This window comes from Prionailurus bengalensis, chromosome D4, assembly GCF_016509475.1.
Source record: "Prionailurus bengalensis isolate Pbe53 chromosome D4, Fcat_Pben_1.1_paternal_pri, whole genome shotgun sequence".
NCBI lineage: Eukaryota > Metazoa > Chordata > Mammalia > Carnivora > Felidae > Prionailurus > Prionailurus bengalensis.
Genome location: NC_057359.1, coordinates 85,335,582 through 85,359,671, shown reverse-complemented (window position 1 = coordinate 85,359,671; position 24,090 = coordinate 85,335,582). Strand labels below are relative to the sequence as shown.

The window sequence follows — 24,090 nt, the reverse complement described above, 5'->3', positions numbered from 1 at the left end:
TACCTCACAGTTCCCCGATGAGCCTGTGAATCCCTTTTCTGAATGGTAGTGAGCAAACACTTAGAGAATATAAACTTGTATTTGGGGGACAACGCCAGAAGTGGCAGACCGCTCTGGACAGAAACAGCAGATCTTCAAAATACCAGGGAATAACAGTTGTTTATCCATTCACACTGGGACAAAGAATTGACAGTTGAAAAAAAAATCAAATCAGGGGGATGGAAGCGTACATGCCCTAGAAGAACCAGGACTGTAGGGTTTGTAGGGCCAGTGATGGCTCTGGCCAGTCTCCTCTCACAGAGACTCTACAAAAACTAAAGAAAACAGAGAAAGGTAATGAAGATTCAGGATCTCTCCCAAGTAATGAGCACTTAAATGAGATGTGGGGAGAAGTCATACATCCTGCCAGTTGGTCAACACCCAGTCTAGAAATACATATCCTCACACCTAGGTCTATAAAAAAAGGTCACACAACAAGAAATTCGCTCTAAAAAAAAGAATTTACTGTAGGATACAGAGAAAGTTATCTGCATTAGAAATACAGGAATACAATTAAAAAAAACCTGTATCAGTAATATCGTGGAAATCCCCCCAAATTTTCCAGAATGTAGAGAAAGAATACAGAGATGATGAGGAAAACTATGATAAACATAGAAAACCAATCTAAACATTCTCACTGTTAGAAAGAAATCAGAATAATTAAAAGTAACAACCATAAAAAAAAAAAAGTTTAAAGCTTGCTTAATCAAAAGAAAAAAATACCCAACCAAATATAGAAGTCAACAGGGCTTCCAGCATTCCAAGCAAAAATCAATAAAGACTCATGGCTAAATAAATCCTGACTTCCAGACTCCCTAATTTCAAGACTTAGTATAAAGCTACAATAATCAATACAGTGTGGTATTAGGGCATAAAGATAGACACATAGATCAATGCAACAGAATAGAGAGTCCAGAAATAGACCCACACATATATGACCCATGGATTTTCAGCAAAGGTGCCTAGAAAATTCAATGAAGAAAGGGTAATCTTTTCAACAAATGGTGTTGGAACTAGATAGCCACATGTGAATAAATGAATCTTGATGTTTTCCTCACACCATTGATAAAACGACCCGAGATTCACAGAACTGTTCTTAGAGAAAAGAGAAGGGGCAAACTGTGAAGTCTAGAAGTCCTAGAGTTTGATACTTTTAATTTAAATGCATCTTGATTTCATGGGCATAGCATGGCCTCTCTTAGAGGAAAATGAAGGGGAACGCTTTTGCGACCCTAGGTTTGGCAAAAATTTCTTAAATAAGACACAGAAAAGCACAAACTATACAAGAAAAAAAAATCAACTTCAACATCTAAAACTCTTTTTAATGTTTATTTATTTATTGGGAGGGGAGGGGCAGAGAGAGAATCCCAAGCAGGCTCCCTGCGGTCAGCACAGAGCCCGATGCCAGGCTTGAACTCACGAATTGGGAGAACATGACTTGAGTCGAAATCAAGAGTCAGACACTTAACCAACTGAGCTGCCTAGGCACCCCAAAACTCTTATTCTTTAAAAGATGTGTTACGGGGTACCTGGGTGGCTCAGTTGGTTAAGCGTCCGACTTCAGCTCAGGTCATGATCTCATAGTCTGTGAATTTGAGCCCCGCATCAGGCTCTGTGCTGACAGCTCAGAGCCTGGAGCCTGCTTCAGATTCTGTGTCTCCCTCTCTCTCTGCCCCTTCCCCGCTGATGCTCTGTCTCTGTCTCAAAAATAAATAAAAACATTTTTTTAATTAACAAAAATAAAATAAAAAAAATAAAAGATGTGTTACAAAAATGAAAAGACAAGCCACAGACCTGAAGAAGATAACTGCAAAACACATATCCAATTTATAGCCAGTATTTATCCTGAACTCTTACAACTTCATACAAGACAAATGATCCAGTTAAAAAAAATGGTCAAAAGATCGGAACAGACACTTCACTAGAGAAAATGTACAATCAGCACATGAAAAGGTGTTCAACCTCACTGATCATTAGGAAGTGCAGATTGAGGCCTCAGTGCAATACTACCGCACATCTTCTAGAATGGCAAAAATTAAATAGGCTAAAAATATCAATCTGTTGGCAAGGTCGAGGAGCAACTGGAACTCGTATGTGTTGTTGGTGGGAATGTAAAATGGTACAACTGCACGAAAGAGTTTGCAGTTTCTTAGAAAGTTTGACATACCCCATCATACAAGCCAGCCATTACACTTCTTGATTTTTACCCAAGAGAAATGAAAGGGTAAGTCTGTACAAAAAATCAGACACGGGGGGCGCCTGGGTGGCTCAGTCAGTTAAGTGTCGGACTCTTGATTTTGGTTCAGGTCGTGATCTCACAGTTCTTGAGTTTGAGCCCTGCGTCGGGCTCGGCGCGGACAGTGTGGAGCCTTCTTGGGATTCTCCGTCTCTCCTCTCCGCACCTCCCCCCCGCCGCCCTTCCCCTGCTCACTCTCTCTCAAAATAAACATAAAAAAAAAGAATTATACACCAATGTACTAAACAGCTATTTATCTGTAGTAATAAAAACTAAAAACAAGCTAAATGTCCAGTGATTTGATAACTGTATCACAGTATGTATATCCATGCCATGGATACTACTCAACAATAAAAAAGAAACTGCTGACAAACCCAACGTGGGTAAATATCAAGATAATTACGCCAAGTCAAAAATAAAGTAAAAAGTACAGGTGGGATCATTCCGTGATATTATGTAAAGTTCTAGAAAATGCAAACTAACCCATAGGGATAGAAAGCAGATCAGCGGCTGCCTGAGGAGGGAGGGTGTCCTATGAAGGACGACAAGGAGGTTTTGGGGGTGGTGGGTATATTCCAGGATGTTGATTTTGGTGATGGCAGCATATGTCAAAGCTCATCAAATTCTACTTTAAATAGGTGCAGTTTATCCTAGATTGAGTATACTTTAGTGAAGCTGAAAATACTTCCCTGATCTAAAAAAGAAGACAAAAACACCGAAAGAAAGAAGCCAACCGGGCTGACGGTCCTCCAGAAATGGCAGTCAAGAGAGACCCACTGCGAGACGAATCCTGGCAGACACCGACAGTGACTTCAGACTTTTCCTCTATCATACTACTTGCCTCAAGACAAAGGAGCCACAGAGGTTCTGAAGGAAGACAGAGCTGAATTCCAGCAATTTCTTATTCCCTCAAGTTGTCTTTCACAGGTGAAGACGCTGACAAAGCAAGACCATTCACGTCCCTTTCTCTGAAAGAAATACATTCAAACATGCGCCAAAGGATTTGAAGTTAAGACTTAAGAGTGGGGAAGAAAGCAGAACAAAGGACCTGCGTTTTTTCTTTCCCCCTAGAAATGGAGCCTGAGGAAATAACTGGAAATGTGGGAAAAGACTTACTGAAGATAAAAACAGGCAAATAACCTTAGCGACATTTTCGGAGGGCTTCCCCTTCACATGCATCACGTAACCCCCACCCGAATCCTACAACTGGGCGCTGAGATCATCTCTGTTTGACAGATGGCCTCGGAAAGGCTCAGCAGCTTGCCGGGGGGGGGGGGGGGGGGGGGGGGGAGACACAGCTTGGATTTGAACCCTGACGGGGAAAACTACAACATTCAGCTCAGAATCGTGACGCTCTACTCAAACACCAGAACGTTAGGTTATAAATATGACATAATTTATGGAACATTATAAAGTCTCTGATTCAAAATACTTTGCAGATATAAAATGATGTTTACAGGTTTTGTGGGTGGAACTGGGGGAGGGTGCTGACCATGTTATTGGGAGCGTGAACTCAGCTGCAGGAGAGGCGTGGATGCATCCTTGCAGCTGTGTTTGTCAGAGCAGTGAATTGGGAAAATGTTCATTTTAATACTGAACTAGGACAGAAGAAGAAGGAAAATGCCAGACTTTTTCTATCACCACAGCCAAATCTCAAAGACTCAGTTGTTTGATCAAAATGAAACACAACAAACCCTGAGTAGGCAACAACCCGACACACATTATTTCTGTGGGTACCCATATACGTAACAGGCACCCAAGAACCAAAGGGACCTGAAAGGATACATCAGATCACAGCAGAGATGGCCCTGGGCTGGTGGCAGGGCTGGGATCACAGTGTGGACCATGGACGTCTGAGCTGAGAGTGTGGATCCCCCTCTCCCTTCATATATTTTTATGTGTTAATTTTTTCTAATGGGAAGTTATTCTTTTTATCAGTAAAAGGAAGACGGCAGAGACCAGAAGTTGCCGGGACTGTTAGCTGAGCAAATGTATACGAAAGCAAACAGCACAGCACTCGGTGCAAAAGGAACATCTTGTTTTCCAGCTAACCTGCCTGCTGGTGGACAAGGACCAGAGGTAACGTGCAAAAGAAAGTAACACAATGGGGAGGGGGGAGGAGGAATAGAATATGCAAAAGCCACAATAATTGAGTGGAGGTGGTCGGGGGAGAAAGAACACGGCAAATGGCTAAATGAAATTCCACTTTATTCCTGCAAAACACCATTGGGAAGAAGTCATCTGTGACACACAGCTTCTGTGCCAGGTGTAAGGACGTGCTTAATGAATGCCATTTAATGAAGAAAAAGGCTCTTATAAAACACCTGGCACAAGCAGGGTGAGGGAGTCACAGGAAAGGGGACCCTTGCTGCACCTGCTGGCATTTTAATAAGCACCTTCTAGAGCGTCCGCTCTCCAAGGCTGGTCAACGGTGTCAGAATGAGGTCCCTGACCATTGCCCACACTCGCTGACAGTTTGGGCAAGCTTATTTCTTAAGGACCATATGCTCAGGTATCAGATCGCCCTGGATGGTAATTAAAATGAATCATTTTCAGCTGGAAAGCCCGACCAGCACCGGTATCCTCAAAGACTTTGCAGAGGATTCCCACTCCAGGTCCCCTGTGCTTCCCCAAACTGAGTTCTGAGTTAGATTTAGATCTGTGAAGACCCAGAGATAATGAGAGATAATGTTGCGATTCTTTTCTTGCAATTTCATTCCACTGAGACTGAAAGTCTTGAGGACTTTAAGGAGTCTAGGTCCTAAAATAATTTTCGGTCTGGGGAGTTTTCTTTTCTCGTTGATTTTGGAACCAACCTCAGAAAGAAATAACCACGTGCAAGTTTCACTACCATTTTTAAGGGCTGATGAGACATTTTTCCTTTTGTTTTGTGGCTGACACCAGCAGAGTCAAGTGAGGTTTTGTAAAACCTAAAAGACCTATTTCCTCTACGATGATCTTCACGATCTCACAAACTTTCTATGCTCAGACTTGAAACTTGATTCCAAATATACCCAATGAATTGATGCTGCCCAAGGGCAGACGGACTGAGGTATCGGTAGGCACACAAGGCTGCCATAGTCATATGTTGTGACTGACTCGGTCCACCAGTTTTTAACTGAGCTCCTACTATATGCCAAGCACAGGTTTGGCACAGAGATCGTTTGAAAACCCAAATGATAAATGCGTATTACTAAGTGAAAGATGCCAATCTGAGAAGGCAACATGCTACTGGATTCCAATTCTAGGACATTCTGGAAAAGACAAAACTGTGGAGACAGTAAAAAGATGACTAGTTTCCAGGGGCTGGGAGAGAGGTGAATGGGCAGAACAGAGGATTTTCAAGGCAGTGAGGATACTCTGAATGATTTTATGACGACGGGCATAGGTCATTATACATCTGTGCAAACCCACAGAATGTCCAACACCAAGAGCAAACCCAAACTATGGACTTGAGGGGATTACAATGTGTCAGTGTAGTTTCATCCCTGGTTTAAAAACAAACAAACAAACAAAGCACCACTCTGGCGAGGAATGTTGATAACAGGGAAGCTACGTACATGTGATGACAGGGGATATATGAAAGATCTCTTCCCCTCAATTTTAGAGTGAGCTTACAACTGTGCTAAAAGAATAGAGTTTAAAAAAAAAATGAAAAGGGCCACACGAGACTTCTATCTGTCCTCTTTAGGAATTTATCTATAAGTAAATTGAAACACATAAATTGCCTATATTGCAAAGTAAAAAAGCTCTAAATAGAAGGTATACAAGTAAGGTTCTAGGTTTTAATTTTAAAGCAATGGCATAAAACAAACAAACATCTGTTGAGTGCCTACCCTGCACCAGGCACTCTGCTAAACCCTAGGAAGTGTCCAGTGCAGGGTCGTTCAGGAAAGTGGGAGGTGATTTCAGACTCCTGATGGTCAGGAGGTGGGGAAGGGGGGCTCTTGACATGAAGCCTTTGTTCCTGCAATCATCTATTATTAGGACAGTTACCACTTACTGAGCACCTCAATTACTCTTCACGATTCACACTCATCCCTAATTGGCCCAACCCGGCAAGGTAAGTATTATTCTACTGACCAGGGGAAAGGAGGTTCAGAGAGGTTAAGGGACTTGCCCAAGGTCACAGAGCTAAAGAAACTGGCCGAGCTGGGATCTGACCTGATCCTTTTTTCCACTAGAACATGCTGTTTTGCCGAAATCACGCAAAGCACCAACCAAATGTACGGATTTGTTCATTTTCCATTCAAGCAACTCGTGTGCCACGATCAATACGACTTCAGCCTACCAACTTGACTATATAATGAGTTTTCCTCATGGGCAACACAGACACCACGTTCTCCCAACCAGATCACTCTGCATTGGACAGGAAAACTGCCACTGGAAGGCTAAGGAAATCACAATTCCAAACTCCCCAAGTTCCTCAACGTGCAGCTTGAAAGTATGTGCAGCTCGACAGCATATGGCAAATCAATTACTAGTTTAAATCTTAAAACAAAAACATGGCAAGTGTGGTGCAGAAATAATCAAGAACAACGGTTCAGTTTAGATTACAGTGGGCCACTAGAGTTTTGAATACAATTAATCATCATTCCAGGCAATGGGAAGCCATATTGACACTTATTCCTAATTTGAATATTTAATTAGGGTGAAGTTCTTCATCAAATTATCGCAGAACTGGGAGAAAGCCTGGAAGACTTACACAATTACTATCTTAACCCCTCACCAGCTGCTCACCTGTGAGCACAGCGATCCCCGCCCCAGCCCTGCGGGGGCCCCCGCGCCCACAGTCTGGCTCCGTGAGAGCTGGGCCGGAGAGGGGGGTGTGATTGAAGCTACGGCTGGGGCCGACGGGAGCCAAGTGGTGGCAACAGAGAGGTCTCAGGGAATGAGGTGCTCACGCTCCGACCGGACTTGGAAAGAAACCCTGGACCAAGACGGGAGGCCACGTGCACGAGGGCCCGCGGTGTGTCTGGTGGGGCACTTTCATGTGGCCCCCATTTAGTCCCCAGAACAATCTCCAAGGGAGATAGTCTTATCCCCACCTTCACAGAAGAGGTAACGGAGGCTCAGAGTAGCAAGGGAACACTGCTTGTGAGTGGTGTAAAGAAGGCCAAGTCACTCATTACACACACCCGCCCTTGTACTCACCAGAAATAAGGACAAAGAGAACACGGAAGTAAAAAAAAAAAAAAAAAAAGTACAAATGTATTCAAAGCTGTATTTTAGATACCCAGCATTGGGTGTGTAAATAAGGGGGTAGGGGTGGAGGGGTGGGGGGATGCATTCCAAACCCAGGTGCACTCAACAAGCATTCTCCAATTTAACTCTTGGATTCAAAATGTACCACCGGGCTCCCCACACTGGGGAGTCCTAAGGATGCTGTGGCCAGCTGCTCAGGAGGATGGGGCGTGGGGAGGGGCAGCAGAGCTCAAGGAAACGTCCTCGTACAGCGGGCTGGAGGCCTGGGGTAGCCGTCCAGCCCCTGCGCGGGGAGGCCTCGCAGAGGTGGGCGCTGCAGGGGTCCAAGGGGAGGGAAGTCAGTAACAGCCTAAGAAAATGTGGACTTTTCTTCTTTCAAAACGGCGACAGCTCCACAATCGCATCTGTAACTACCTATCGGTTTAGGCAAGACATATCCTTTCCTTCGAGTTCGGTCTTTCACTCTGGGACAAGACTTTTGACACTTTACAGATGCCCTGGGGTTCTGCGGGACCCAAAGTACATTTTCGCGGGAAGTCTCCCTCAAGGCCCCCAGGACAGGACCAAAGGCTGACTTCACACACTGCACGTGGCCACGGGAGGTCTTGAGTTCCTTCGGCTGAGCCGGCTGCCAGACGCCACAGGTGCTGTGGACGAGGGACATCCTCCTCGTTGCAGATCAGCAGCTTTCTCTTAAAGGCTTGAGATGGGTTCATTTACCCTCTTGTGGAAATCGTCCAAACTCCATTTGCACTGGCCACTTCAGCAGGAGGCCGATTATCCAGACGGAGGGATGGGCTGCCCCAGGCAGAGCCTGCACGGCTCCCCTCCGGCCACAGCCGCCGCTCGGCCCCCTGCCTCGGCCAGGCCGGTGGCAGCAGCAGACCCAGGATCCATCACAGCCCCGCTCTGAGCTTGCCTCGTTGCGGGAGCAAACGGCGTCGGGAACTTTGAAACTTTCCTTTGTATATTACATTAATCCATATAAGAAAATCTCTTTTAATGAGGAGTGATGTAGTTACAAACTCTCCAGAGCCATAATTAGAGCAAACTAATTGAAGTTGTGTTTTGACACACTTTCCAAATTCACGGGTGCCGGATGACATATTCACAACACTGGTGCCGCACAACCATGGCGACGGCAAAATCATTAGGCTAATAACACTTATTTGCATTCTTATCACGCTGCAGCTCTCCTTTAAATACTGTTTCTACTATTGCTCCTTTACTGTAAGTTTCCACTGGAAGATATTAACAGTAATTATTACTACTTTAGTGGAATTTTAATGTTAAAGAATAACAATGTGCATTAACATACACCGAATGCCAATTCTTTTTAACCACTTTCAGAAGGTTTGGGGGTTCTTCCCGGCCAGCACCCCACAGCCTGAGGTGAGGGAGATGCTATTTTCAGCTTCCTTTTAGGACAACCACTCAAAGCCCACACCCAGAGAGATCTGAAGCCAGGGTTTCAGAACTATTTTGTTTCAAATGTTTGACGAGGAAAATCTTTCTCCCCCCCCCTTTTTTTTTTACTCTTAAAGCACATTAAAATGAAATAGTTGAGAAATTTTTTCCAAGCAGTTAAAAAAAAAAATCAACAATTTACAACACGGTCTTTGGTAATAATACTAATGAATTCCAGGAGGACATGCTTTAACCACTCGGCCGCCACTCTCTCGGTGATTAAAGACAGACTTGGAAAAACTAGAACGTGAGAAAGACCAGTGGGGGTGGGGCAGTCCTGATCTGTCAATACTGAGGCCCTGTTTGCCACCAACAAGGCCAATTTTTTGGATGCTTAACTCAGACACTCACACACAGAGAGGAAGGCTCGACAGTTCTCAATAATGGTTATTAATGACTCCCTCCTCTAAAGTGACAAATTACTCTTGAAATTTAGAAATCCAAGAGGTATGAAGAGTGAATGAACATGACAGGAAATGCAGGGAGCACAAAGTTCCCGCTTACTCTAGGTGGAGAAGGGCGGGGCCCTGGAAGACAATTAAGGTCAAGGTCCCTCCTCTCTGGGTATTCAGAGGCTCTACCAGGGTGGTGACCACAGCCCTTCCTCAGCCAGGTTTCTCCCAGGACCTCGTGTGGGGTCACCAAGGGCAGCACAGTGCTGTCTGTCACACCTCACAGCCCGAAGTATCAAATGCTAGCTGGACCATGACTGGAGGGGAGACCTGGTCCCAGCCCACGTGCGTGGCAGTAAGTCACCTCCAAAGGCCCCTCACTTGGAGACTTGGGGTTGGGGTAGGCAGTTGCTCAGACTGTGGGCTTCTACAGATACCTCGGGATCAAGAAAAACCACCACCAACCACATCACTTGCCAAGAGGGTGCGAGGACAAAGGATGGCATGGGTTTAACAAGACGCACCACTGTGTTCAATTTCAGGGTACTCAAATCGACATTTCAGGAGCGAGGCTTAATCTCAGCCTGCCAAGATTTAACTGGGTGAAGAGCACGCTTCCTTAGAAAAATGCCAAAGACTCGACTCTGGAGTTTGGAGTTATATCCAGCATTGTGTATATAAATTAGGGGGTGGAGGCGGGGGTGGGGGGTGGGAGGTGTGGGTGGGGGTACAGTCCAAACCCAGGTGCACTCAACAAGCATTCTCAAATTTAAGGCTTTGGAGTTTTCAGTTAAGTTACCATCCTTGTACTAAACTGTTATTTTTCAAGTCACTGATTACTTAAAAATAAAAAAAGAAAGAAAGAAAGAAAGAAAGAAAAAGAAAGGAAACTAACTTCATAGCTGCTGCAACACTCCAAATCATGGTATTTATTCACTACATTTAAGTTTTATTACACTTGAACCCTGCAATGCCAAAACACCTACCTCCCATATAAAAGAAATGAAGAAAAAAGTGAAGTCTGGGACCCAGGGCACCACACTTCCATTCCAGATGATCTAGTCTAATCTTATAAACTGAAATATTTAAAGAGTCTCTAAACCTCACTGACCCTACTTTTAAAAACAAGGAACATATGGGCACTTCTAGCTTTTCATCTTCTTCCAGCCTACTAAAATATCCGCTTTTCCAAAATTCAAGAGCAGCGAGACTGCCAAACTCAGATTCATAAAAGGCTACGTGCGTGAGAGTGCAGGGCGGGCAGGGGAACAGTCCGAGCCGAAAATAACAAACCCTAACAAAGAATCAAAGGCGCATTCTTCTCCTCCTTGCTCAATCAATCTCAGAAGCTGTGGAAAACAATTTGCTGAGCAAAATGAAGCAATGACTAAGAAGGAGGTACAATGTGAACCATGGGCTGAAATGGCTTGTGGCTGTGTCTGGTCCTGGTCGAGGCCGCAGGAGACACTGAGGCAAGAGTCTTAACACTCAGGCAGGGGTGGTGGGACTGGGCTCCAGTCCTGGCTCCTCTGAGCCCTGATGCTCTGCCTTTGGGTCAGCCGCCACCTCTCCTGGCTGCAGCTTGCTCATTTCTTAAAAGCTTTGCTCGTTTCCATTACGCACCTCACTGCGTGGTTAGGAAGATTTAAACAATATCTGTAAAGTGTTTGCACAGTGCCCGGCACAAGATGCTTAAAAAAATTGTGGCTGAAATAATGATGATGATAATTTCGTTTATTCGATTGTTAATATTATTATTCAACTGGAAACAAAACATCTGCTCAAGAAAGATATTCAAGTTGAATGCTACCCGACCCACGGGCAAAAACCCGACCCGAATAAAATTCAAGGGGACTTTTAAAAGTTCCTGCAAGCAAGGGATTTTATTAAATATCCAAATTAATAATTGAAACCCTGCCTTGAAATAGAACAGCCCGGGGGTGGGGGTTGGGGTGGGTAAAATCACGGGAAATTTCGCTTAACGCCCATTTTTACTTTGTTTGGCGGCTAGATTTACACTGAAAGATCCAGGTGAAATATTCCATAGAGCTACCTGCAAATAGACTGTCAGCTTCCACTCTGATAAAAGGTAAAATATCCTCTTCTAAATGGTCTGGTTCACAAAACCGACCCTAAAGTGAACTGATAAATCTGTTCTGACACACGGAAAACTATTTTCATAATCCTGAAAAAGGCCTTTCTCCAAACCCTGGAGCTTTAAACCAACTGCACAAAGAGCCCCATGCACTTGCGAACCAGGCACAGGAGGAAATCATTTCACATTTACAGCCCTGCTTCCGGGACAACAAGAAGCACGCAGAACCATCATAACCACCAAGAAAAATAAGACACTCACAGAGTCACAAAAATTACAAAGATACCACATTTACAAGCAGCAAATACCTTGTCAAAATCTGATGTGGAAGAGTGAGAGCAAAGAAGGCCGGCTCAGAGGCAGGAGCTGTATTGACTAATAGTCAATTCTTCATTAAATAGAAGCTCTGACTTCCCAAGAAGCCATATTAAAAATTAATATCAAAAAGTATATTGCTCAGCCTAAACCCATCATTCATATCCAACAATACCAAACTGCATTCTAATGAAATTTCCCCTTCAAAATTACTGACACCAAAGCTAAGTTTGATACTGTTGCAAGAGCAGTCACAGCTCGGTGACACCGGCACTTGAGAGATATTCAGAGAACCCTCCCCTGTAGGTCTCTTTTGCAGGGCTCTCATCATCGCCAGAATAAATCAAACTGCTTGTAACCCCGCTTCATCGTGGGCTCGGGAGCCATTTGAGCTGTGACGCCAGGACCCTCTCATGTATGGCGTCCACATGTTCTCCTCGGCCATCTATGGCACCAGCGGACTGGACCCCGGCCAACATCCGGGTGTCTCCTGAGAGGGTGTGAGTGCAGACTGCGAGGGCAGCTTCCGACCGGAGGAGCCCAGGAAGACAACGGGCTCCCCCAGCCGCACGTGCACACTCTGGGAAGCCCCCGGCTCCCGGCTGCTGGTCAGGAGCCTGGAGAGGCCGCACGTGAAGACGGCTGGGACACCTGGCTGGCTGCTCCACAGCCAGTGACCCGGGCACAGGCGGCCTGTAAGCCACAGGCAGCTCACCTGCTCGGGTCCAAATCCGAGCTCTGTGTGACCTTGGGAAAGGAATTTAACCTCCTGGGTCTCAGCTTCTTCATCTTGAAGTGGATATGAATAAGAGTACCCTAATTCACAGAGCTGTTATTAGGATTAAGTGAGTTCTTATTTGCAAAAGCACTTGCAAAGTGTTGGAGACCCAGCAAATCAAAGGCAAGTCTGTACTGGCTGGCTGGCTGGCTGGCTGGCAGAATAAATGGAAGGTGGAGAAGGATAATACAGGATACCTGGTCCTGTGTATCTAAACCAGCTCACTTTATACATTTAATACACATCCTGAGTGCTTACCATGTGCCAGGCACCTGGTGTTCAAAAGTCCCTGCCATTTGGGGGCCACACATTTTTCACTGACGCTGAACTGAATTGAGTTGACACGGCCAAAAGAACTTGCTAGATTTCCATACACGGTAGTACATTATCATCTGTATTTCTGTGTGACTAACCTTTTCCGAAGCTTTACGAGAGAAGGAAACAGGAGAATCCCTGTTATCAATAAGCCAGCAGATCTAGTCATAAGAGCAAACATAAATATACGTAGCAATGACAGGGAAATGTGAAATGCCAAATTGTCTGGTGTGAGAAACTGGAGGAGGGGAAGGGGGAAAGCAGCCCAGGCCGGGCTTTCTACAAGAGGCAAAGGCTACCCTAGGCCGGAAGGTGGACAGGACCAAGCCTCAGTATTCTGGAGTCTGGCCTGCCTCTTCCAGGAGGGCCTGGGGCAGGCACGAGGGGAGATACACAGCAATGGCCAGAGCAGAGATGGTTCTGGAATGAGGCTGAGATAGTTCTGGAATGAGGCTGAGATGCTCGGGAGTCAAGAGATTCACCCGGATTGATGCAAGATGATATGGGAGATAGGTCAGATAACAGGAAGCCAGTGAAAGTTCCAGAAAGAAAAAAGAATACGTGCAAGTCTAAAAACCTCAATGGGACAGCAGGCAACCCAGGACTTTAAAGTTCCAGGCAGAGAATATAAAGGTGAGCAATTGAAATGAAGTAATACCTGAGCCCCAGGAAGCTCAGGGTCTAATCTCACTTTGATTTGGTGTTCGGGTCCTGCCCCTGCGGACGGCTCTCCTCCGAGACGCCCCGGCTGTTGGTTCTGTTGAACGGAGTGGGTGGAAGGTACCAGGAGCAGAGGAGAACTCAAATACACGGTGAATGCCCATGCTTGTGCTCTACGTGCGAGAAACATCTGCCTTAAGTCTTCATCTTCAAAGGGGTGACACGGCATGGAAGGATATGAAAATGTGTATCCCATCTTCACAGTTAAACCAACAAAAATGTGTGTGGTTTTCGTGTGAAGGAAAAGGAAGTCTAATGATCCCAAGTGAAGCCAGACCCACAGTTCTGCCTGGGCACGCCCTGCTGAGGTGCAAGGTTCTGGGGGCCCTGCTGGACCGGCCAGCCCCAAGCCCTCCTTCAGGGGGACCAAGCCAGGGTGCTCCCCCGGGGCTCATGTGCCCCCAGACGGTCCTGCTTCTGTGGAAGGGAGCTCGGGATCCAGGCCATACGGTTTACTATTATGGGGGAAGAAGAGAACCAACAGAATCCATCTTTGGTCTTGCCTGCTCATCTCACCTTGATGCAGGACACAGACAGCCCTTCTCATGAGTGAGGAACCTTAAAGAACAGCTTTCAACTCTGAAAACCCGTCCCGTCCCGTCCCCTCCCCTCCCCTCCGCTGAGCCTCCCGCATCAAAGCTATAAACCAGGCAAGCCTGCTGGGCCTCCCGATAGGCAGGATCTCCAGTGCCGGTGGCAAACACCTCAACAGGGAAACTCGGCCTCCCTGATCGGTGCCAGCCTGGACCCCCCGTTTAAGTCCGGCAACAACAGGGCAGGTGACACATGTCATCTACAGCACAAAAACCATCTCATAACTGACCACCGACAGAGGCGGCCTGCGGAGTTTAAGCTGTCAGTTTCGACAACAGGATGCCAGCCCATGAGCCGAGGCTCCGTCCGGGTTGCTGGCTTATTCTGTGGCTTGATCAACTGGCGGAGCTGATCCCACATGCCCAGGAAGGCGGGGCCAGGGAGGCCGGACAGAGTGTGGCGGCTCAGGGAACTCTGACAACGGCTGTGATGGGGGGGTTGGGCCTGGGCGTGCACGGCCTGAATTCCAGATCCTCGAAGTGCGATTTTCTCTCTCCTTTAGGAAGAGCCATTAACCTTTCCGATGACAGCCCTGGGATCGGAGTGACGGAACGATTTTTGAGGTCAGCAAGGATCTATGTTCTTAAAACCTGACATCGACAAGCAAAAGTTGTGACTGAATCCTGGTGTCCCTGAGAGGAAGACTAAACGCGTGTGACAGACCTTCTGCAATCAAAATGCCCCATTTCCCAGAGTATCTGTCACAGATTGATAACATCCACGCAAAAAGTTAAGTACAATTATGTCTGTCACTAAGAAACATACTTTGGAACCTGTGACTGACAACTCGCTGGGAGCTGACAAATCACCGGAAGATTACCGGAACAACTCAGGGCAGTGACACGCGCCTTATGAGGGAAGCTCAGCCCCGCCTGGCACCTGGGAGAGGCTCCCCAGAGGCCGCACCTCGCAGGCGAAGGCTGCAGGGCAGGACTCAACAGCTGGCAGAGGAGCGTGTGCTCTGCGGCTCCCTCTCCCAGGGGAGGGACAATGTCAGCGGAGGATCGTAGGACGTGCCCACGGCCTGAGGTGGCAGCTTGTCCTTCAGAAACACGACATGTAAGACTCGGGCCGGCGGGAAGGGCAGACAGGAGCTCCTGGAACACACACTCCACCTTTCCCGGGACAGCCCAAGCCTGGTGTCCACATAAGCTAGAAATTCTAGCACCTGGGAGTCCAGACTACTTATTTCAGACAAACTTGGAAAGGGACAAAATCCATGCCAAGGCTGGGACACAAACACCAGGTCAGCACTGCAGAGGGCCCTCTGTGCCCTCCATCCCAGGGAGGGTACCACACGGCCCTCCACAGCTCTCCGAGCCTCCTCCCCAGACACCAGCACTGGTGAGGGGAAGGGGACAACGGCCACAAATCAGACAATGAGGAAGCACTAAAAGCCACACACACACAGAGCAGACCACGGCGACAAACACCCACTGCTCTGTGCCCTCTCCACCTGCCACAGCTCCCTGGAGTCACCTCTGGCAAGGAGTCTGAATCTGAGGGTGGGGATGGGATATACTTTTTTTAAAAATTTTTTTAACGTTTATTTATTTTTGAGACAGAGAGAGACAGAGCGTGAACGGGGGAGGGTCAGAGAGAGGGAGACACAGAATCTGAAACAGGCTCCGGGCTCTGAGCTGTCAGCACAGAGCCCAATGCGCGGCTCGAACTCATGGACCACGAGATCATGACCTGAGCCGAAGTCGGCCGCTTAACCGACTGAGCCACCCAGGCGCCCCGGGATATACTTTTTAAATAAGGCTTATGAAGAACCCTGCAGGTCCGAAAAGTCTCGATTTTTTGTCTTCTGGGATTGCCCACGACCCATCCCCACCTGGAAACACTTCTCTGCCTTGTACCCACTGACCATTCAAACACCTGAAGCCAATTGCCAGGTCTCTACTCAGGTCAAAACAGCAGTTCCTCATACTCTAATTCGGTGCTCAATTTGGGTAAGTTTCACAAGGAGGTGTGTGGCAATGGACGTGACCCTCCCAACGAACCCAACAGGTGTGGGACGCCACCTCCTGGGACACGCCCCACTGGGCACACCAGGCCGCATTCCACACAACCGCAGTTCGTGCCCAGCCTGGTCACTGCACACAAATCACTGCTAAGCCGGGTCTCCTCAGTTTGGTCCTTGTGCAACTGACTTTTTTAACCTGGGGAGGGGGGGTGATATGCCGTCCGTTTTCACCCATCACCTTTCATCTCCTGGTTCCAGCAGGGTGTTCTAGCTGTAGAGGAGATGCAGAGTATTGATTCTGTCGTTCAGCACATCAGCACTCCCTAATGACTCTGTGTCATCTGCAAATTTGATAAGCATGCCTCTGATGTCTTTATCAAGCCACTGGTTCTACCGTTCAGCAAGCCAGGGGGCAGCAGTCCACCAGGGGCCCCCACCCGGGACAACACGGAACCGTTCATTTATCCACACTCTGGGGCCGCCGGTGCTCCATCAGTTGTGAACCCACCTGCCTCCCAGAGCGTTTCCAAACCTCGGAGCCGGGGGCAGCAGAACCACATGTAAGAACCCGGCGTGAGAGGGAGCAGTTGGGGGCTGCTCTGGTTGAAGCAGGAAGGCGCTTCCCCCTGCCCTAAGGCAGCGGCATGGAAGAGAACCAGAAAAGCCTGGATCCACAGACCGATCGTCTGCTTGTATGTATCAGGCGGACTCGCAGAGCCGTGGCCGCCTCGGAGGACGGATGGGGAGATGGGACTGTGTCTCAGCCCCAAGGCCGGACCACCCTGACCGGGGTGCATGGAATGGACAGGCCGAAGGTGGAGCCGCACTGATGCCCGGAGGGAACATGGGCTCCATGCTCCTGGAAGAGGAGGCAGGTCCTTCTTTGCTTGGAAGTGGTTGGCAGATGTGTGCAGCGATGTATGTGTGTTAGATAAAGGTTTCCTGAATGAGGAAAAAGAGCACTGCCAACACGCCTCATCCTGCCTCTTGCCGTGAACTTTACCAAACACTGTGTCCGTTCACTGGATACAACCGAGGGGCTCCCTCGTCTCTGCGGGGGCCTGACCATTCCGAAAGGAAAAGACTATCATTCTCTGCAACAACAGGAAGGAAACAGGCAGGAAGTGCTTGCTCCCGGGGCCAGGAAATGCCTCTGGAAAGAGAGGGCAGTTCTGCCAGGACCATGAGGTCCTCAGGTGATGACCCATCAACTCTGGAAAAGTCCACCAACCGTTCCTTTTGTCTGAAATAAGCTGGGGATAACAGTGCTCCAAAAAGACGGCATGGGATTCTTTGAAACATGAGGGACAACATAAGAAATGGGAGGCAGAGCACACATTTTTAGCTTCTGAGGCAAAAGCCTGAGCTCAAGCAGGCAACAGGGTCTTTACCGGCCCCTCCCTCGGTCCTTTCCAGTCCCCTCAGCGAGATTTGCTGGGAAAAACGGCCTGCTGCCCCTTGCTCGGACCGGCCTGCCGGTCCTCCCGGCCACCTCCAGATCTGGCCAGTAGAGGGCGCTGCACCACCGCACACTCTCTCTAGCCTGGCTTTGCCACCTGATCCCTGTGTCCACACAAAGACCGCACTTGGAAGTATTTCTTAAGCTTGGGCTAGAATCAGAAAAGGGCCCAAGAAGTGCTCAGGGACTCAGGAGTCGTCAGGGGCAGGAGGTGGGGGTGGGGTGGGTGGGACTGCAGCACAGGGTCCTAGGCTGTGAGAGAAGCATTTGTTGCAAAACTGAGTACATGTCTAGGTCTGTGCGGAGCGCTAGAGATAACAGATACCGGACATGGTTCCTGCCCTCAAGGAGTTCACATGACCACAACCCAAAGTGAAGGCATGATGACCAAGAAGAAGCACTCAGAGAGAAAAGCCCAGCCCAGGCCCAGCCCCAGGGCATTCAGGGAAGGCTTCCTGGCAGAGGAAGCATTTGAGCGGACATCTAAAGCAGGGGAATCTAAGACACACCTGTTGCACACAGGCTTCCACGTGAGCAGAGGCACAGAAGCCTGAAAAAGGAAGGGAAGACAAGAGTACTATTTTAGCTTAAAGTCTGAAGCTTCGGGATGGGAGAGAGTTCACAGGAGCTGGATTTGGAGGCCTTCACCCCATGGGCCCCATGCAGACCCCGACATGGGAAAACTAGCATCGCCCACAGAGATAAAGCTATCACATTCCTCTGCTGGAGACCCGACAGACCTGAAGGCTCCAGGAAAATACTCATCATTTCATAAATCTTCAGTGGACATTTTGAGTGAAACCATCAGCATTTCATTTTTTAAAAGTCAAAGGGACTAGTTAGGGAAACAATACAAAAAGCAAAGACGCCAAAACCGCCCCCGTGCATTAGGAGGCTCCCCGAGATGTGCATGCCACCTAGGAAGTGCTGCCCAGTGCCGGAGGAGAGCTTGGGACAGACAGTGGCTTTTACTGGGAAGCATAATGTAACAGTCGATTATCCTACTGCACAGTGGCAGACTTAACTCAGTCATATGACAATACCTTTTATATGGACTATGCTGACATCTGCTTCATTGGGCAAGTAAAACAAAACTGATCCAAGTTCCTTGGAGCCATTGCAAACCACAACAAGAGTTTCTGTATAAAATATACAAGCCTTGTGGGGCGCCTGGGTGGCGCAGTCGGTTAAGCATCCGACTTCAGCCAGGTCACGATCTCCCGGTCCGGGAGTTCGAGCCCCGCGTCAGGCTCTGGGCTGATGGCTCAGAGCCTGGAGCCAGTTTCCGATTCTGTGTCTCCCTCTCTCTCTGACCCTCCCCCGTTCGTGCTCTGTCTCTCTCTGTCCCAAAAATAAATAAACGTTGAAAAAAAAAATTAAAAAAAAAAATATACAAGCCTTGTGAACCCTTCGTTCTGATACAAAGAATCTCCAATTCTACCTGGTTCCCCGTGGCCAGTGTTCCCGGGCCCTCTTGCTTCCATCGCTGGTGACCGTGCTCTCTGGCTGACTGGCAAGCTTCTGTAGGGGGGCTCTTCATGCTTTAACTGAGAGAACCAGTGCTCTTTATCCGACAGAAACTTAGAGCCTGCCCGGAGGTGCTGCCCATATCTAGCCCCTTCCAGACCCTGTGATGTCAATAGGTAGCAGCTGTGACTACTCCTGGGCTATGGGTTTCAGCTGACCTGAGCACAGGTGATGGGCCTGGGCTGTCCCCCAGTGCAGCTGACAGTGACCACAGCCATGCAGGTGCCCTGGGCACTGAGAAAGTGCTGAACTGAACTGAGCTGCGCTGGCCTGGTACTCCTAAACCAGAGACATCCACTGTTCAGTGTACAACTCTGGGAAGCTCACTGGCTATTCCTGTCTCTTCATGCCAGAGGGAGGCTGAAAACTACTTGCAAAGTTTCAGGCGATTCCAGGTGGTCAAGTTTAAGTATCGCTCAGGGTTCGTGAAACTGTCAGGAGGAAAGACCAGATTGGCTTTATGGGGGATGTCCCGAGAGACAGAGTCCTCTGAGCTGCTGGCTCACGCCAGTGGTGTTCTGCCAAGGTCGGGGCGGGCCCTCAGCTAGAGGAGCAGCGCGCGGAGAACCGGTGGCTACACCAGGCTCTCCTCTGCACCTCCTGGAGGGCAGGGTGTGGTCTGTGGGGCCCAGGAGGAGCCCCACAATCTGTTCCCGACAGACGCTGTTCATCTCTATTCACCCATGTGGAAGCTCTTAGATTCCTCATTTGTGCTACATCAATCCCCAAACAGCACTGCCTCGCCAATTCTTACTTGTTTTATTTATTTTTGTAATCCCTTTCTCAAATTTAATCCCTCACGGCTGTTTCTTCCTTGCCCTCAAATAATTCACTACTAGTAAAGCAGAGGGGTTTTTTGTTTGTTTGTTTGTTTTTATTGAACTATGGTTGACTTACAACGTTCTATTAGTTTCAGGTGCACAGCACACGAAATTGACAATTCTCTGCGTTAGGCAATCCTCACCACCGTAAGTTTAAGGGCTGAGAGGGAAGGGTTTTCATTTGACAGGATTCTTTTCACCATCTACTTTTTGCTGAAAGCGTAGAGACCATTACTACGTCTATTACAACTGAAATCGGGTACAGAGTGACCAGTTTGCTCACCTAAGCTTCTCTGCAGGATTACTGAAACCAACATGCCCTGAAAACCTTCTCACTATTCTCTCATACCCAAACTACCCATTTCTTAGTTTGTGGCTCACTGGGAAAAGAAATGATACGAAAATGAACAAAATTACTTACCAACCCTCAAATGAGTTGTTGGCCGAGGCACAGAAGGATTTCTACCTTCTTATGGCCAGTGTTCCCAACCACGTGGCTATAAATCACGCGTTTGTGTGCAGGTATGAGCTCTTTAGAATAGCAAGCCAATTTAAAGTTGCATATTCTGCTATTTTAGGAGCCTGCAGAATACGTACAAAACAGAATACAGAATGGCCTTTACATTCGTGTAATGCAAACATTTCTAATTGGGTTTTTGAAAATCTCCTCTGACGGTTTATTGCTTCTGCAGTTTTCAGCACACACTAAGTGGAGCTGTTCTGAGACCCGAGACCACAAGACCGTAACGCGCGTAACAGCATAGGATACCAGTGACAAGGCCTCACCTGGGAAGGTTGGGGGCCGGGGTGGAAGCAGCGGATGACTGGGAAGGCGTTGTGGGTTGAGATGAGTCATGATTCCTGGGGACTTTGCCCATTCGATACCAGATCCCCATGCTGTTCAGTTCCCTTTAGGAGAAAAGAGAAATCTTCACGGTGTGGTTTAGCACAAAGCATTTACCTGAGGAACAAAGTGAACCAATTCATTGAAAAGAATCATAGCCTCAAGTACCGGGGAGTCCACTCTTGCCCACAATGATCACTTATGTCACCTCCCTTTGTGCTCCAGATGTCACAGTTCAGAGCCTAATGTGAAGCCAACTGTCCCAACAAGGCAGGTTTCTCTGACATGCCATCTTTAGCCACCCCGGAGCTGCTTCCCGGTTATACTATGGACATTTTCCTTAGTTCTCAGTCTTCAAAATTCTTTTCATTTTGCCATTTCACCGTAGGTAATTATGTAATGATCCACTTGAAGTCCTTTACCTGGTTAGCATGAGACAGATGGGGCAACAATGGACGAACGGATGCGTGTGCCTGGCTTTTTAACAACGGCGGGGTGGGGGGGTGGGGGGGTGGAATTAGCCCCACCCTGCCCAAGGACACATCCCAATTTCTGGATAAAGCTCCTACTGCCTGGATGTCACCAGCAGTTGGCCTCCTTCTCGTGGTCAGTTTGGGAGATCTCTTCAAGCCACAAAGCCTGAGGCATGTGCCCCACAGACCACTACAACCAAGAGTGGTCGCAAAAGGGCTTGACAAATGCCACATCAGGTTTCTTGTTCCGTGATCCGCACACCCACTGCAGTCCACCCCCACAACACCCAGTTAGGAGTGGTTGTGAGACTGGTTCGGTCTTTGGAGCTGGAATGGGATTATTTTAGCCACATCCAATTTACAACTTCTCAGCTGCCCCATAGAACTGTATCTCGTCAAACCATGAGGATAGACTTCTGCAGTGGATACTTCTAGTACCTCCTCACTACACTATAGGAACTCTTCTAAACCACAAACAGGTCTTATTAGACGGATGATTCCCATCAGCTATGCTGATTTCATCACATCTTGGCAATGGCCTTGGAGGAGCTGTTGTCATGCTGAGGTGTGTCTACCCCAGCCGACAACCTCAAACTCTTGCAAAGTAATATATGTGCTCATTTTTAAGAAGAAGGGGACTCAGAGTTCTAGACACTGTTCTCCTTCTTTCCTTAACAATAGCACTGGGGGCACCTGGCTGGCTCAAGTGGTGCAGCATGTGACTCTTGACCTTGGGGTTGTAAGTTCAAGCCCCACGTTGAGTACAGAGATTACGTAAAAATAAATATTTTAAAAAACAACGCGGGAATTGTCGTCTTATGGAAAAGAATTTTTGCTCCAAGATGATACCAAATATGCTAATTTAGCAATCTTTTCAAAATGATATAAAAGAAAGAAGATTCTAGTTTTGATTATCAAGATACATATGGTAACAATCTATTCTTTAGAATTATTTAAACTGGTTAAAAATGGAGTCTTCTAAAGTACTATAGCTTGTAATTTAAAATACACATAGTAACTGAAATTAGACTTTAAAAGTTCATTACTGGGGCATCTGGCTGGCTCAGTTGGTTGAGCATCTGACTTCGGTTTGGGTCATGATCTCACGGTTCATGGGTTCAAGCCCCCACGTGGGGCTCTGTGCTGACAGCTCAGAGCCTGGAGCCTGATTCGGATTCTGTGTCTCCCACCCTCCCCCACTCGTGCTCTCAGAAATGAATAAATATTAAAAAAAAAAAAGTTCATTATTAAATGACTTTTTATTTGTATGTAAATAGCTGCTTCTAAAATACCTAAAGTATGGTCATTCTCTTAACTATTTCCTCCTCCTGTAATCCTGTTTATATAATTAGTTTAAACCATGTTGCAAAACAGGACGTTTCAGTGTATAGGAAGAGGATGATCATAGAATCCTTCTTAGGGACCACAAAATCCTGAATCAGGGCATTCAGATTCCACAGCCGAGAGTCTAATTGTGCACCAAGATGAAAATCAGGTGTTCCTGAGACACTTGCTCCCCAGGTGCTCCATGCAAACACCACATTCCCAGCCACTGCCCATGGGAGAGCTCCCTGGAGAAAGGCTTGGCTTGTACAGTGAAGACCTGGGCTCCAGTGAACAAGAAGCAAAACAGAGCACAACCCGGATGTAGAGGTCACTGCAAAAGCCAAGTAGGAGAGTGCACCCATGGGGGCCCACGGGGACGGGCATGGTACCTGCGAAGTTGGACAGGGAGAGAGGCCCGTGGCCGGGGGCACCAAAAATGATCTATGGGACTCACTGGTTGGAGAGACCTGAATTTCACTTGACTGAATATAATGAACACCTGTCATCTTTTGGGCATCCAGCATCCATTCGTCCCTCTTTCTGACTCTTTGCTTTCCCTCCATATCTGGGGGGCAGCTGTCTCCTCAGTCGTAGCCCCTGGGTTCCAACAGAGCCAATCCTGCCTCCGGTTCAGGCCTGGTTTCTCAGAGAATGACATTTTCCAGGGAGCAGCGACGAGTTCAGGGTGCACGTGACCCCAGTGAGATCAATCAGGACCATTGAGACTGAATTCTAGAACTTGTTTGAATGATCAAGAACCCAGGCTTGCTCTCTGCCTCAGAACTTGAACCTGGAGGATGAGTAGGCAGAGCTCCCACACCACCATGAGTCCACTGGGGAAGAGCAGGTGGAAGAGAGGCATCTACCCCAAGGAATCTGGGAAAGGAGGTAAACATGGCAGAAACCAGGTCCTAGGGATGTCCTCTGAGCACCTACTTCCAGCCACACCTGAAGCCATCGTGCCCTCTGATCTCTGCTGTTACGTCGGCCAACGAATTCTTCCTTTTGCTTAAGCCAGCCGGGGTTGGGTTTCTTGTCACTTACAATCTAGAGCCCAGAGTGAAATCCTGAGATTCTTTGTACTTAGTATTTATAAAACAGCTACAGAGCTGGGCCCACGTCTGGTACTGAGGCTACCGGGTGAATAGGACACAGTGGGCCAAGCCCTCAGCAGTCCTCTGCTTATCAGGGAGGATGAGCATCAGACTAAAGAATTGCACAAGGAATTATCATGTAGTCATGCAATATTCACATTTCTTCCCGACTCTAAACCCTCCGATGGCTCTCCATTGCTCTTGGAATAAAATCCAAACTTCCGCCACGATTGTGCGAGGTCCTGCTAACCGCTCACTCCAAACCCCGGCTCATCCTCGCTTGCCGGTGCCGGCCACACTGGGCTGCTTTCTGCTCCTGAACATGCCACACCCATTCCCACCTTTACACTCGCTCTTCTCCTGGGCCTAGAAGGCTCTGCCTTCAAGTCTCTGCAGAGCTGCTTTCTTCTTGACATTTACA

At 47.8% G+C, this 24,090-nt stretch overlaps 1 protein-coding gene across 2 annotated transcripts in view; it reads right to left on the bottom strand.

The window, feature by feature from the left end:
• MVB12B (multivesicular body subunit 12B) overlaps positions 1-24,090 on the bottom strand; it is a 209,552-nt gene that overhangs the window by 108,178 nt on the left and 77,284 nt on the right. For both annotated transcript variants that reach the window (XM_043566185.1, XM_043566186.1), the window contains exon 6: positions 20,719-20,841. In XM_043566185.1, coding sequence (XP_043422120.1) covers positions 20,719-20,841 — 123 coding nt within the window. The remainder of the gene's footprint in view (positions 1-20,718; positions 20,842-24,090) is intronic.